Raw genomic sequence first — 12,572 nt, 5'->3', positions numbered from 1 at the left:
CTTCACCGTGACCTTATAATGTAATGGAACTCGTCATTGACTGACCCCGATCGCTCGGCTTTTCTCGGCATCAGTTACTGGTTGGTTCACCAACGATCTATGCATCAGCCTGCCAGAGTATAGGCCAAGGCCCCCTACTGTTGCTTCAATTTAAATTGCGATCACCTCAACGCGACAGTCTGATATTCTAATCTATAAGCTTACCGACAGTCTTGGGACAAGTCTAATCAGTTGGCCAACACCTCATCATCTCGACCTAGCCGCGTACTCGTGTGGTTTGTACACACGGAATAGAATTTGTTGTTTATATTCTTATTGAGTAATAATTTGCTACCGGGGTTTATAGGATCTATGGCTAAAGGGAAAAAAGGAAGAAATAAGCTTAAATAGAAAGGAATGGACACCGGCGCAGAACTCTTTCTTCTTGGATCTCAAAGCCTTGGAAGCTGGAAGCTTTTACCGTTATTTAGGAGGTTAATAGTTGAAATGGATCAACAAAAAGAAAATACTTGTATCCTTCAATTTTATAACGCAACAACAACAACAACAACAACAAAACAACAACAACAACAACAACAAAACAACAACATTTACACACACCCATCTTTCTATTTACACCGTCATGCCAATTCACCAAGCAGCGTCTTTGAAATTTTTGTCTGGATTTAATCCCATGTATCTGCAATATCCTCGTCAATACGCAGGATGCCACAAAAAATCAAGTAACAACCGTTTCTCCTGCTAATGTACCTGATGCGCAGAAATTTCATGGAATATGTCGTACCAATAAAATTTTTACTTGGAACGAGGCTGGGTATCATGTCATAAGGGTTAAAGGTGAACCGTCGACGTCTGCAGATCTGCTGGGTGGTGTGTCGTGGCTCCCCAGGTAGAGGTACGTAAAAACTTCCCTGGGTCCTGGAAGCGATATATTTGTTGCGTCATCTTCAATATTTTTATCTGTGAATGAATAGACGTTGTCGGTACTGAATATCAATAATTCAAGTACAGATGTAGATCTAGATATTGGTCTGTCGTCAACCCTTGAATCGGGGCAGTCACGGGCAGTAATTAGTAGGACCCCTTGAATCACAGTCGTTTGGAGAGCTATTCAGCGCTGGGACTATTCGCCCCATAGACGAGTGTACAGAAGCGAGAAATACCCCGTATTTCTCGCTTCTGTATATTCGTCTATGGGGCGAATAGTCCCAGCGCTGAATAGCTCTCCAAACGACTGTGCTTGAATTTTACTGCCTGACCTCTCTCTTCCTAATCCTACCTCAATACACATCGACGATGTCATCGTTCGAGTGCGCTCAGAGCCAAGTAATTGTTTGGAAGCTATACTCTTTAAGTTGTACTAATTTTAAGAAATTGGTATTCTTACAATTAAAGATTATTCTGTCGGAAAGCTCAAACCTTTATGGATGCAGATGTCATCTTGTTAGCTTACAGTTCATAAACAAAACCAATATTTTGCGTTTGTCCATAAATTGTCACATTACATTCACGTGATGGTAAAAAACCCAATGCAAAGAGCTATAGATTAGTGAAACATCGCCAATACTCGTCCAATGGTGTAGGAGCATTATAATTTTTTTATTTTTTTATCTTAATTGCTGTTCATATATCGCACCACAAAGTTTTATGAAGATCTAAACCTTAAAGGGACGCGGTTGTCGGCACTGCGCATGTGCGACTTTCTTGTTTACAAACAATGTATTTCATGCACTATATGTATATGTATCATGTCAACAAAGTTGCAACATATATATTTCATGATGTACATTATGACAAACGTGTTTAAACTCATAAGTCAGCAACATACCTTGGATACAGTGTTTACATCGGTCGTAGGTGTCCTTATCGACCTTTGAGCACAGTTCCGATGACTGCCTCCCTTTATGGTGTGCAATAGTGTTTAATGTGACAGAACAGTGTATCAATATTGTTTTGTTTTAACATTCACACTCTGCAGCAAGATTAATGTTACCATGGCAACAAAACCTGACAACACATCTGGCTTCTGTAACTGCCATCATGAGTGTAACAATACATCGGATTGTACCTGGAAATATTTAAATTACGATAGTGATCTCCACCATGGCAGCTGTGCGGTGAAGTATTATAACATGGAATTCCTGGGTGTGTGTGGGAATTGTGGCAAGATGGTGGCAAGTGATCATGACATCAAACCGGGGAGAAGGCAATGTCACACAGGAACTACTGATAGCAAGGATGATGGCTTATGCCAGATAGATTCAGCTAATGAACATGCCAAGTTGTTGACAACATCAAAAGATAAAAGTACCAAAGTTCTGTTGAAGCAGCCAATTACAAACAGGGAAGTGGTCAAGACTTTAGCAGGTATGGTAATTTAACAATAAATTTCTGTTGGAACTGAAATTGAACAATTATGTGTAACTGTTCCATGTCTTTACCATCCTTAAAAATTTCTTAAAAACATCAAGATCATAGCGGCTTAATCTAGCATAACAATAAAGGTCCTGATACCATTGTGTATGATCTGAGACCAACATAGCCATTTGCTCAACTGATTTCAGTAGCAACTTTTTATACAAAAGTTAAAAGAAGGCAAAATTTATGTTGTTTTAGTAATAGCAATGACAATGTAAATGGTTCTGGTTCATTGTTGAACAGGGCAACAAATTCACTTATCTTACAGTGAAAATTTATCTGTTCAATAAAGTCTACTTTTACAAGTATTCCATCCAAAGATTCTGAATAAGCAGTGTGCAGTCACACTTATGATGTGAGGGGTTCATAATAGAATACTAACCACTTTGCACTGTTGAAGTATAAATTGGGAGAACTGATTTTACCTGAGTTTGTATTTTTGAACTCTTGATATTCTTGCATTCATTTCACGATGTGCTGCTCTGCTACACGCAGAGTCTGACAGTGACAGCAGGATGTGTGTTGGACCAATGGACCCTCTATAGAGGGACTGTGGTTTGACTGACAACCCTGAACTGTGGTTGGACTGATAACTTGGCAGTGACTTCTAGATGTGTGTTAATACAGTATTAGTATGGTTTTGATATAAACACTGCACTCAGTTGCATATAAGACATATTTGTATTTTGAAGAGAGATGTCAAAACACACTAACTTGTCAAGGCATATGGTTACAAATATTTACAGCATCGTGAATTTTTTGTAAATTTGTTTTTTAGATTACAGAAGAACTGAAAAGTGTTCAAATTCATCAGAAGCCAAGGATTTTGATTGGCTGAAAACAAAAACTGTCATAGATGATGTCATAGCTCTGAACCAATCAGCAGATCAATGTCAACAAAAAGAGTCAAGAGGAGACAACCATGAATGTAATGAGGATGCCATAAGTAGTATGCTACAAGATGACAATACATCAAAATGTAAAGGGAATGATACTCCAGGTACATTAACTGATAAATGTACCAGTGACATCACAGATAAGGGTGTGAAGAACGGTGACATCATAGATGAGTTTGTAAGGACTGGTGACATCACAGTTGAGTGTGTACAGACCAGTGACATCACAACAGAGTGTGTAAAAACCAGTGATATCACAGCAAAGTGTGTACCGGTACAGACCAATGATATTACAGCAAAGTGTGTCCAGACCAATGGCATCACAGCAAAGTGTGTACAGACCAATGACATCACTGCAAAGTGTGTACAGACCAGTGAATCATAGAAAAGTGTGCACAGACTGGAGATAAACAACAAAACAATAAAACAAAGCCAGTGATTGATTATTTTCATCATCATGATCACAACTATACAGTGCAGCTGCCAAAACATGAAACTGTAGAAAAACAAAAAGAAGAAACAGTTAAAGATTCTGTCGGTAAGAACATAAATAAAAAGTGTCCTTTCTTAGAATTTGTCCAGCCTGACAATTTCATTTGTAAGACAATTTAGAGAAAAAGTAACTGTTGGATTGAGAACAGTTAAGTTGTATGTCCGATATCTACTCTGAAGTGATATTTTGAACTTTGACATTGCAGATTGCCATGGTGATGGTGACCTTGACGATATATGCGCACCATGTTTTGATGATGCCACTGACCCAATGATGGAAGACAAACACCAAGAAATAATGAATTCCTGGATTAAAAATTGTGCTAAATGCCATGAAATGCCTGCAGTTGTTGATGATAGTATTGAAAGAAATACCACAGCCAGTACAAGTCATAATCAGCACTGTCATCACTGTTTAAACAGCGATGTGACCAATGACAGTAGTTGTGTTGACAGTCAAAGACTGGCCAATAAAGACAGTAGTTGTGTTGACAGTCAAAGACTGGCCAATAAAGACAGTAGTTGTGTTGACAGTCGAAAACTAGCCAATCATGACAAGATACAACACAAACAAGAACAGCAACAGTCCAATGAGTCCAATTTTTGAAAGTTCAAAGGTTGATGAAAAATCCATGGAGGAGCACAGCCTGTCACATGGTGTTTCTAGGGAAACAGTTGCCATGACAGCAAACAGTAGACATTCAAGGAATATTAGTATCAGTGACATGCAAATGACCAAGACAGTGTCAGATTCAGATTTGAGGGACAGTGATCAAGAAGTGATAGATCAGAGTGTTGTCATGGAAACAGTGGAAGAATTTTCTCAAGACAAAGATGTCTATGGTAGTGAAATTGAGTATGTGAGTAGAGTTTCAGTAGACTTGAACCATCAGCTGAACAATGATGGAGACTGTAGTACAATGGTTGAACAATCAAAACATACATGTCATAATGAAATGTCAAATATGAGAAGAAATGTGGAAGAGTCCACGAATAGTGAGGAATTGCCCTCCATCAAGAGGACATCATTTGATGGATCAACAAAAACCCAATACTCTGCAAAGATTGAAAATGATAAAATGTCAGAAAGAAACAGAAAAAATGCAATACTTGCCAGGGAAAACAGACAAAAGAAGAAACAGTATGTTGAAAAATTAGAATTGGAAAATAATTCTTTGAAATCAGAAAATCAGAAATTGAAGACAGAAGTGAAGAGTTTGATGAAAGAAATATCAAATTTAAAAGAAAGACTACATATTTAAAGAGTGTACTTGCTCATCAAAGCACTTTGTCAGGATTGTTGAAAAATATTGAAAAAAGTAATGTAACCTTGACAACATCATTTAAAAGACAGCATTATGATGAACCAGAAGCGAAAAGGTTTAAAAATTCCACAACAAGTGGTGGAGTGTGCCTTCATGTTAGTGATAAAAATGTATCATTAGAATTCTGTGCAAAATGTGCTGCAATGGCTGGTAATCTTGACCAAACGTAGCAACTAGTCAGAAAGGAATACTTTGTTTTTTGTGTGTACATGTACAAGGATTTATTAAGATTTAAAAGTTTTTAAACAAATGATTTGCTTTTTGCAATTGCCGTTTTGAAGAATTTAATGAAAATCACTTCTCTGTAGGTAGTAGGCATACCTATGTAGTTGATAGTTGAAACCAATGAATGTGTGGCCCAATAGTTTAACTTTTTATATGTCCAATGTCGTTGATGACAAATGAATTAAGTCCAGACTAGAATTCATTTGTCAACTATAACGTTACGTCCTGCACACCGTAAAGTGTTGCGATGCTATGACGTTGTATTTCAATATCTTTAGTCAAACAAATAAAACATGAGTTTGTTTTATGAAACAAATAATCACAACACCATCACTGCTTCTGTCCTTTTAAATTGAAAGCCGTCAAACTTCCATGAGAGTGTTTCTCACAAAACAGTTATTATCATTGCCAGGCAGCTGACAATATTACAAGATGTTCTTTGATATCAGTACTCACTTTCATCGCGCTTAGATTGTGTACACTTACTGAACTTCATAGAATGCTGCGGCAGTGTGAGAAAATAGCTTCAGGTCATAAGGACCTGCACTTCTGTGGCCTACAGCTCTAACATCTAGCTAAGCACAAGCCTAGCCTCGTTCAGCATTCTGTTGTCGGGAAAAGCATACTAGTAATATGGAGGCACCTGTCACTTACAGTGGCTACGTCAGTAATTTATGCAAAAAGGCATGAGAGGCATGAGAGGTGCCTAGATGCTATTTCTAAAGGATAACCATAGGGGGGGACTGCATTAGGGAGCCTTCAGTAATTACAAGGGGGAGGGAGTCCATGCACATATGTACTGTTAAATGTGACCCTCTCCTATCCTCCTGTCTAAAATGTGACCCCCCCCCCCCCCCCCAGTACAACATACTTGACAACCACTGCAGTATTCTCCCCAGGAATGACTGAAACAGTGTCAGCTAATTGACATAATATAATGTTTAATTGTTATGTGAGTTAGGGACAGAAATTAAACGGGGGAGGGCTGGTGTTTTTGAGAGGGAATGTCACAATGTATCAAGCAAGCATTTTTGAAGGGACATGATATTTTATACCTTTGTGGGAGGGTCGCCATATCTTGTGCAACTAAAGAAGGCAAGATGTGGCTGATTTAGTGCTTCATCCAAAAATATCAAATCATAATACATGGAGTCTATCAGGCAAAATGTTGACAATTTCCCCCACAAAACAAGCTATATCTGTAATTTCTATATGTTTAATAATGTATTTAAATGTACTTTGCTTGAAGTGGGAAGTAAAAGGTGTGTTTGAGAACCTTGATTTACTATACATGTGGGGGGGGGGAGATAGTTTATCAGAGAACAATGAACAATGTTTTTCCAATATAAAACTAGCAATATCTGTGCATTTATGGATGTTTTATAATTAAGATGAATGTACTTTATTAGACTAGGGTGGTTACAACTCCATGTGTGTGCAAGAAATTTGATTTTGGAATTTCACCGAAATGTTGATTCACTATACATGCTATGAGATAACTATGAACAATTTTTTTTTAATATAAGACTAACAATGTCTGTTCATTTATAGATATTTGATAATTGTTATACACTTTGCCACCTGTCACATATGGTTTTGTCTCGTGTCTTTCATAAGTTTTAACTGTTCAAGGTGTTTAATGTAGGATACCACATCATTTTCTTAGCTTGTGAAGCTTGTCGATAATGTTCATACATTTAAAAGAACTGATATATTTTGTCTGCAATTTTCCTATTCAGGAAATATCAAATGGACAATTGAAGGTTTGGCAGTAAAATCAGCTTCTGTTTAAAGTGACCCTCCCCAAAGATAGGCTTATAAAATTTGACCCTCCCCCTTCCAGTTTTCTAAAAAGTGACCCTCCCTCCATTGCCCTGGTCCACCCCTTGTTATTACTGAAGGATCCCTTAGCAGTATCCATGTCATTTTGCCCAAAATTACTGTTTTCATTTAATTCCCTACATTCTATGTTTAATTGGTAGATGTAACATTTTTTCAGAGGAGCAGCTTCTTCTGGTAGTAATTTCTTAATCTCTGTTTTGTAGAACAAAGTCTCAGATTGACTCTTGGAATAGCCATGATGGGAAATATTAGTTTTCAAAGTATACATTTTCATTTATTTGAGTTGTTTAGTGGTCAAAGTGGGGTCAAACACTCATATTTAGCCATAAATTATATAAAATAAAGTTTCCAGATTTTACAATTCTAAGTGTGTACCTTGTCTTCGGTGTAGTGTCACTAGACTTGGTTCAAGTCTGTGATTTGTGAACGTTTGAGTGGGGTAAACGCGATTTGTGTTCTGTTTTCATGTGAAACGCGTGAGTGGGATAAACGCTATACAGTTCAGTTCAGTTCAGTATACTAGGGATTGAATATCTTGCCATAACGTCCTACGTCAAATCCTGTTAATGGTACGGAAGTATCTATCAATGTTATTCATGAAACTATTCACATCCTTCGAAAGTACTACATAGTCAGGTAAAGAGTTCCACTCATCAACAATGCGAAGGGAAAAGGAGTATTTGCGGATATCCAGTCTACACAATTTCTTTTGCAGTTTCTCTACATGTCCTCTTGTAGTTTTAGACAAACATCGCTCCATTATTATGTTGCAGTCATCTATATTATTCAAGATCTTGTACACTTCTATCATATCACCTCTCACACGGCGAGTTTCCAAGGTAGTTAATTCAAGTGAGGATAATCTTTCAAAATATGATTTGCCTCTACATTCTTGGATAGCCTTGGTAAAACGAGCCTGAACTTTCTCCAATATACATATAGGCACTATTTTACAAGTGGTATAGCCACAAACTGATGACGTCAAATCACCATACACAATACACAGTGTCGCAATTACAAGTACCTGGCATCTGTGTTTTGTGTACGGCGATTTGACGTCATCAGTTTGTGGCTATACCTCTTGTAAAATGATGCCAATTATATCCTTTTGTAACCAAGGAGACCACGCTTGGACAGCATACTCCAGGTGAGGCCTCACAAATTGCTTATAAAGCCTGAGCATGATATCTCTTGTGTGGGATGTGAATGATCTCTTAATCATACCAATTACACGATTTGCCTTTTTAACTGCCTCTGAACACTGACGACTGGGTTTTAAACTTCTGTGCACTATAACTCCAATATTATCTTTTTCTTCCTCAACTTCTTCCAAAAGCACATTGCCCATTTCATAATTCCATTTGGGATTATCACGTCCAACATGGATAACTTTGCACTTGTCAATATTAAATTTCATCAACCATTTATTAGACCAGTCCACTAGATGATCAAATCCCTCTGCAACATTACGTGATCATTAAAGCTTTGAATTTCTCTATAAATCTTTGTGTCATAGGCAAATTTTTTCAGACGAGCATGAATATTGTCATCGATATCGTTTATAAAAATGACGGCGAAACTATAAAACTCACGACTGCGCAGACTCAAAGGTATTAAACGCGTTCAATCGTTGGGAAACCCTGGGCTGCCAAATTCAAATTAACACATGAGAGAGACACATGCATGAGAAACTACTTCAAATGATTTTATTTTTTAGAAATTCACTGACTTGAACCACAGGCGTGATGTTTTCTGGGTAGTTTCTATAAGTGTAGTTTATTCTACGTTTCGACGTTCTCTTCCGTAGCCTAATTAGGCTACGGAAAAGAACGTCGAAACGTAGAATAAACTACACTTATAGAAACTACCCAGAAAACATCACGCCTGTGGTTGAACCAAGTCTATAGTGTCGCCACAAACGCTTAGAAATAGTATAGTACGGCCAGTTATCGTTAGTTAGATACAGGTAGCAGTTGGAGAAGAAACAAACTTCAAACTTTCGCTTTCCCCTTTTGGTTGCGACGGGGGGGGGGGGGGGGGGGGGGGGGGGGGGGGGGGGGGAATGTATTGTTATATAGAGATCGCTGACTCCACAGAATATTGAGTGTACGGTACTACTTCTTCAGAGGCAACATCTTGCGACCTGAATCCAACCGCGAGACCCGAACTGTAATTTGGTATTTAAGCACCCTATCATTGGTCTAGCAATCAAATGCAGAGCCACGATCAAATTTTACAGAATTCACATTATTCGAATTTTGCCTTATTTTTACCTGTAATCACGAACTAATTTTCTCATGGTGATTCGGCTAGGTGGCAGAAGTCAAAACGGTAAACAGGTAAACGTCAGTACAACGTTTTCGTGAGATGGAATAACGTCATGGTTAAAAATAATTGACCAATCAACAGGGAGAATTCAAACCATGTGATTTAATATTGGCCAATCAGAATACAATATGTTGCAATAGTTACTGCATGGTGTCACATACTGAAATATATTTCGTCAAGAGAAGCCGACGCTGAAAGGTAACTTTTCCTATCCAAAATTTGTGGCTCCGTTCACGTTCTTGTATCCACAATTCTTGCTAAGCAGTGTATCAGAACGATTAGTAAGATCTCTACAACAATCGTGCTATAAGTTTAGGACAAGTGTTTGAGCGTGGCTGTGTGATTGTCTCGCCTGAAGTTGAACAGTTCTGTTGTGAACAAACTCTGCAATTTGACAAGTTTACGGGACAGGGCACGATGTCGTTTGATCTGGAATTAGATACAGCGATTGATATCTACACACCTTGCCTTATAGACTCTCTTGACAAGTGTTTAGAAGAGGACACACTTTTTACAGACGATTTGGATCAGCTTGGTAAAGCAGCCACCCGACAACGAAGTGAATCGAGTATGTCATCCAACGACAGTGACCCAATGCTGTGTGATTTGTCGTCAGATCAAGGTATTTCACCTCACCATTCGTTGATTTCAGAAGATGATGACATAGATTTGCTGAAATTCCTTGTTAAAGATAACGAAATCGAGACTTTCCCATCTTCGGATGCAGTCGATGTTATTAATCCACCCGCGGAGATCACATCATCAGCCGGCGTGAAATCTAAAACAGACTGTCACTCTGATAGTTCCTCACTGGTACAGAGAAACCGGAAAAACGCCATCGCCGCCAGAGAAAATCGCCAAAAGAAGAAACGGTATCTAGAAGGACTTGAGTCTGAAAATTGCAAACTTTCTGCCGAAAACCGGACACTTAAAAGTGAATCTGGTGAACTCAAACGCAGGATCGAGTCTTTGGAAGAGGAAGTGATGTACTTGAAAAGCGTCTTAGCCCATCAAAGTACCCTCTCTAAGTTGCTGAAAAATATTGGTAAAACTGACCTCAACTTGACAACATCGTTTGCTGTGAGAGACTGCAGTGAACCAAAAGCAAAAAGACGACGGACTGTGAAGAAAGGAACCAGCGGTGGAGTTTGTCTTCATGTTTCTGAAGATACTGTTTCTGTGGAGTTCTGCTCTGAATGTGCTGGCATGGCAAAAGACCAAGACACGCTCTGAACGAAGACACCGTTGGAAATGCTGGAAAACTGAATATCTATATGCAACCAGCGAGTCAAAATCCGGGAAGAGTTGCTATGGTTACTGGGGAAATTCAGTGAAAAAAACTCCCAGGCGTACAAATAGTATTCTTGTTGAGATTTTAGAATTTCACATTTGATGTTGATGATAAATCAATATAAGTGAAATGAAGTCTTTGAATATGAATGTTACTGTATAGTGCAGTAAACATATTTGATATGTTTGGAGAAGAAGCAAAGACAAAACAGTAAACCTTAACAATGGATCAACAGAAAAATTGAAAAAAAAACCCGAGTTACCGTCCTGTTAACTAGTTATATAACTAAAGAAGGATGGCTAATTCTAACTCTATTTTCCTTTTAGATTGGTTGCCATTCAAGCAAGGTATACTATAGATTCATTTCTATTTTCAGAACACAGTGCAGTGTATTGCAGGGACTTGCTGAAGTGATGAAATGGAGTGATGTTGGCAGTCAATTTATTATTCGGTAAGGTTTTCACAAGTTTTAGTATTCACATTTCATTGCAGATTTCATTGTTCAGTATTCATTGTGTGTACAACAGTTATTTTGACAGTGTTTATGATTGACTTCGATACCAGTTTTATTCATACCTTGTGATTGTTAACTTGCAGTATATATAATTATTTTTTTTAGTTATTGTTCAGAAAGATGTCAGTTTTCTGTCAAATGCTATTGTTGCTTTCTTGAAATGACATTTGCAGAGGTGTTAGTCAGAAAGAAGATCTCTGAAATCACATCAACCTTTCTGTTTATCTATAATAGACATGACAATGATTTAAAGAGATTATTCACACGAAAAATTCTGTTTATTTGTTGAATCTATTCACTATTCCTACAAGCAGTGTGTGATCAGAAATTGCAACCAAACTAGAATTACCAAATCAAACAATTCACATGGAAACGATGTAAATGATACTGAAATATAGATTTGGAGATAATATGTCATTTGGAACAAGATAGTTGACTGGATGTGCATGAATTTAGCCTGCAACTGATTCGTCGATGAAACGATGATAGAGGGACATTCTTTCCCTCATGCAAACTTTGCCGTCTGTTTATAGCATTAAAAGTAACATCAGGATTAAATAAGTGCAAAGTAAGCCATGTCATCTTTAAAATGCATTGCATGCTACATAGCAGTGAGTTGTGATTCTTATGGGAATTTTTCTTCTCTCTTGCTGCCCCAATGAAGATGACAGCATTTGTCACTAGTGAGCGGATTGCCATGAGTTGCGGCAGATAAGCTGGAAAGTGGGAGAGGGCGCCGTTTGAAATAAGAATGAGGTATTTGGTAAACAGGTAGTATGATATAACCATTGAAATGTGGACATGATACACAGTCTGTAATTGTTGTGAAATTTTATCGTGAGATATCTGGGGTTGAAACTAATTCTGACGCCAAATTTGCTACCCTCCACAATAACAAAGATGCCATTGTGTTGAAATACACAGCATCGATGACTATCAAATGCACAGCATTGATGACTATCAAATACACAGCATTGATGACTATCAAATACACAGCATTGATGACTATCAAATGCATCAAATGGAAAGACATTACGTAAAGAGTGACTTGTGGAATAGTGCATGTAGTTTCAAAGGGTTGGTCTGAAATAGCCAATGTACAGTCCAGGAACCTGACATTGATGGAGAGACTCTGGCCAACACAATCCTACTTCATGATTTTTGCTATTTTATTTACCTTCGCATAGAGATGTTATTTAGCTTTCTAGAGATACGACATTAAAAGGTATTGATATTTCAAA

General features: G+C 37.9%; 3 protein-coding genes across 3 annotated transcripts; all 3 read left to right on the top strand.

Moving 5' to 3' along the window:
- Positions 1-833: 833 nt before the first annotated feature.
- LOC139129143 (uncharacterized) lies at positions 834-7,565 on the top strand. Its single transcript, XM_070694792.1, has 4 exons — positions 834-895; positions 1,979-2,367; positions 3,197-3,852; positions 4,013-7,565. The coding sequence occupies exons 2-3, from the start codon at positions 1,995-1,997 to the stop codon at positions 3,697-3,699; spliced, it is 876 nt and encodes a 291-aa protein (XP_070550893.1). The 5' UTR covers positions 834-895; positions 1,979-1,994; the 3' UTR covers positions 3,700-3,852; positions 4,013-7,565.
- LOC139129135 (probable basic-leucine zipper transcription factor P) lies at positions 4,358-5,068 on the top strand. The gene has a single exon (XM_070694786.1). It carries the CDS (start codon positions 4,358-4,360, stop codon positions 5,066-5,068), a length of 711 nt encoding a protein of 236 aa, XP_070550887.1.
- Positions 7,566-9,730: 2,165 nt separating the features above from the next.
- LOC139129138 (cyclic AMP-dependent transcription factor ATF-6 alpha-like) lies at positions 9,731-12,572 on the top strand. The gene is made up of 2 exons (XM_070694787.1): positions 9,731-11,268; positions 11,996-12,572. The coding sequence occupies exon 1, from the start codon at positions 9,944-9,946 to the stop codon at positions 10,757-10,759; it is 816 nt and encodes a 271-aa protein (XP_070550888.1). The 5' UTR covers positions 9,731-9,943; the 3' UTR covers positions 10,760-11,268; positions 11,996-12,572.

This window comes from Ptychodera flava, unplaced genomic scaffold (genome assembly GCF_041260155.1).
Source record: "Ptychodera flava strain L36383 unplaced genomic scaffold, AS_Pfla_20210202 Scaffold_94__1_contigs__length_393698_pilon, whole genome shotgun sequence".
NCBI classification, from domain to species: domain Eukaryota; kingdom Metazoa; phylum Hemichordata; class Enteropneusta; family Ptychoderidae; genus Ptychodera; species Ptychodera flava.
Note: the sequence above shows the minus strand (reverse complement) of the source record. Positions and strands in the feature narration are given on the sequence as shown.

What these genes read in the sequence shown, in the direction of transcription:
- LOC139129143 (XM_070694792.1), top strand. Translation starts at nt 1,995, where the DNA reads ATGGCAACAAAACCTGACAACACATCTGGCTTCTGTAACTGCCATCAT. An exon ending in AGTGGTCAAGACTTTAGCAG is followed by an intron (nt 2,368 to 3,196) that starts GTATGGTAATTT and finishes TTTGTTTTTTAG; the next exon opens with ATTACAGAAGAACTGAAAAG.
- LOC139129135 (XM_070694786.1), top strand. Translation starts at nt 4,358, where the DNA reads ATGACAAGATACAACACAAACAAGAACAGCAACAGTCCAATGAGTCCA.
- LOC139129138 (XM_070694787.1), top strand. Translation starts at nt 9,944, where the DNA reads ATGTCGTTTGATCTGGAATTAGATACAGCGATTGATATCTACACACCT.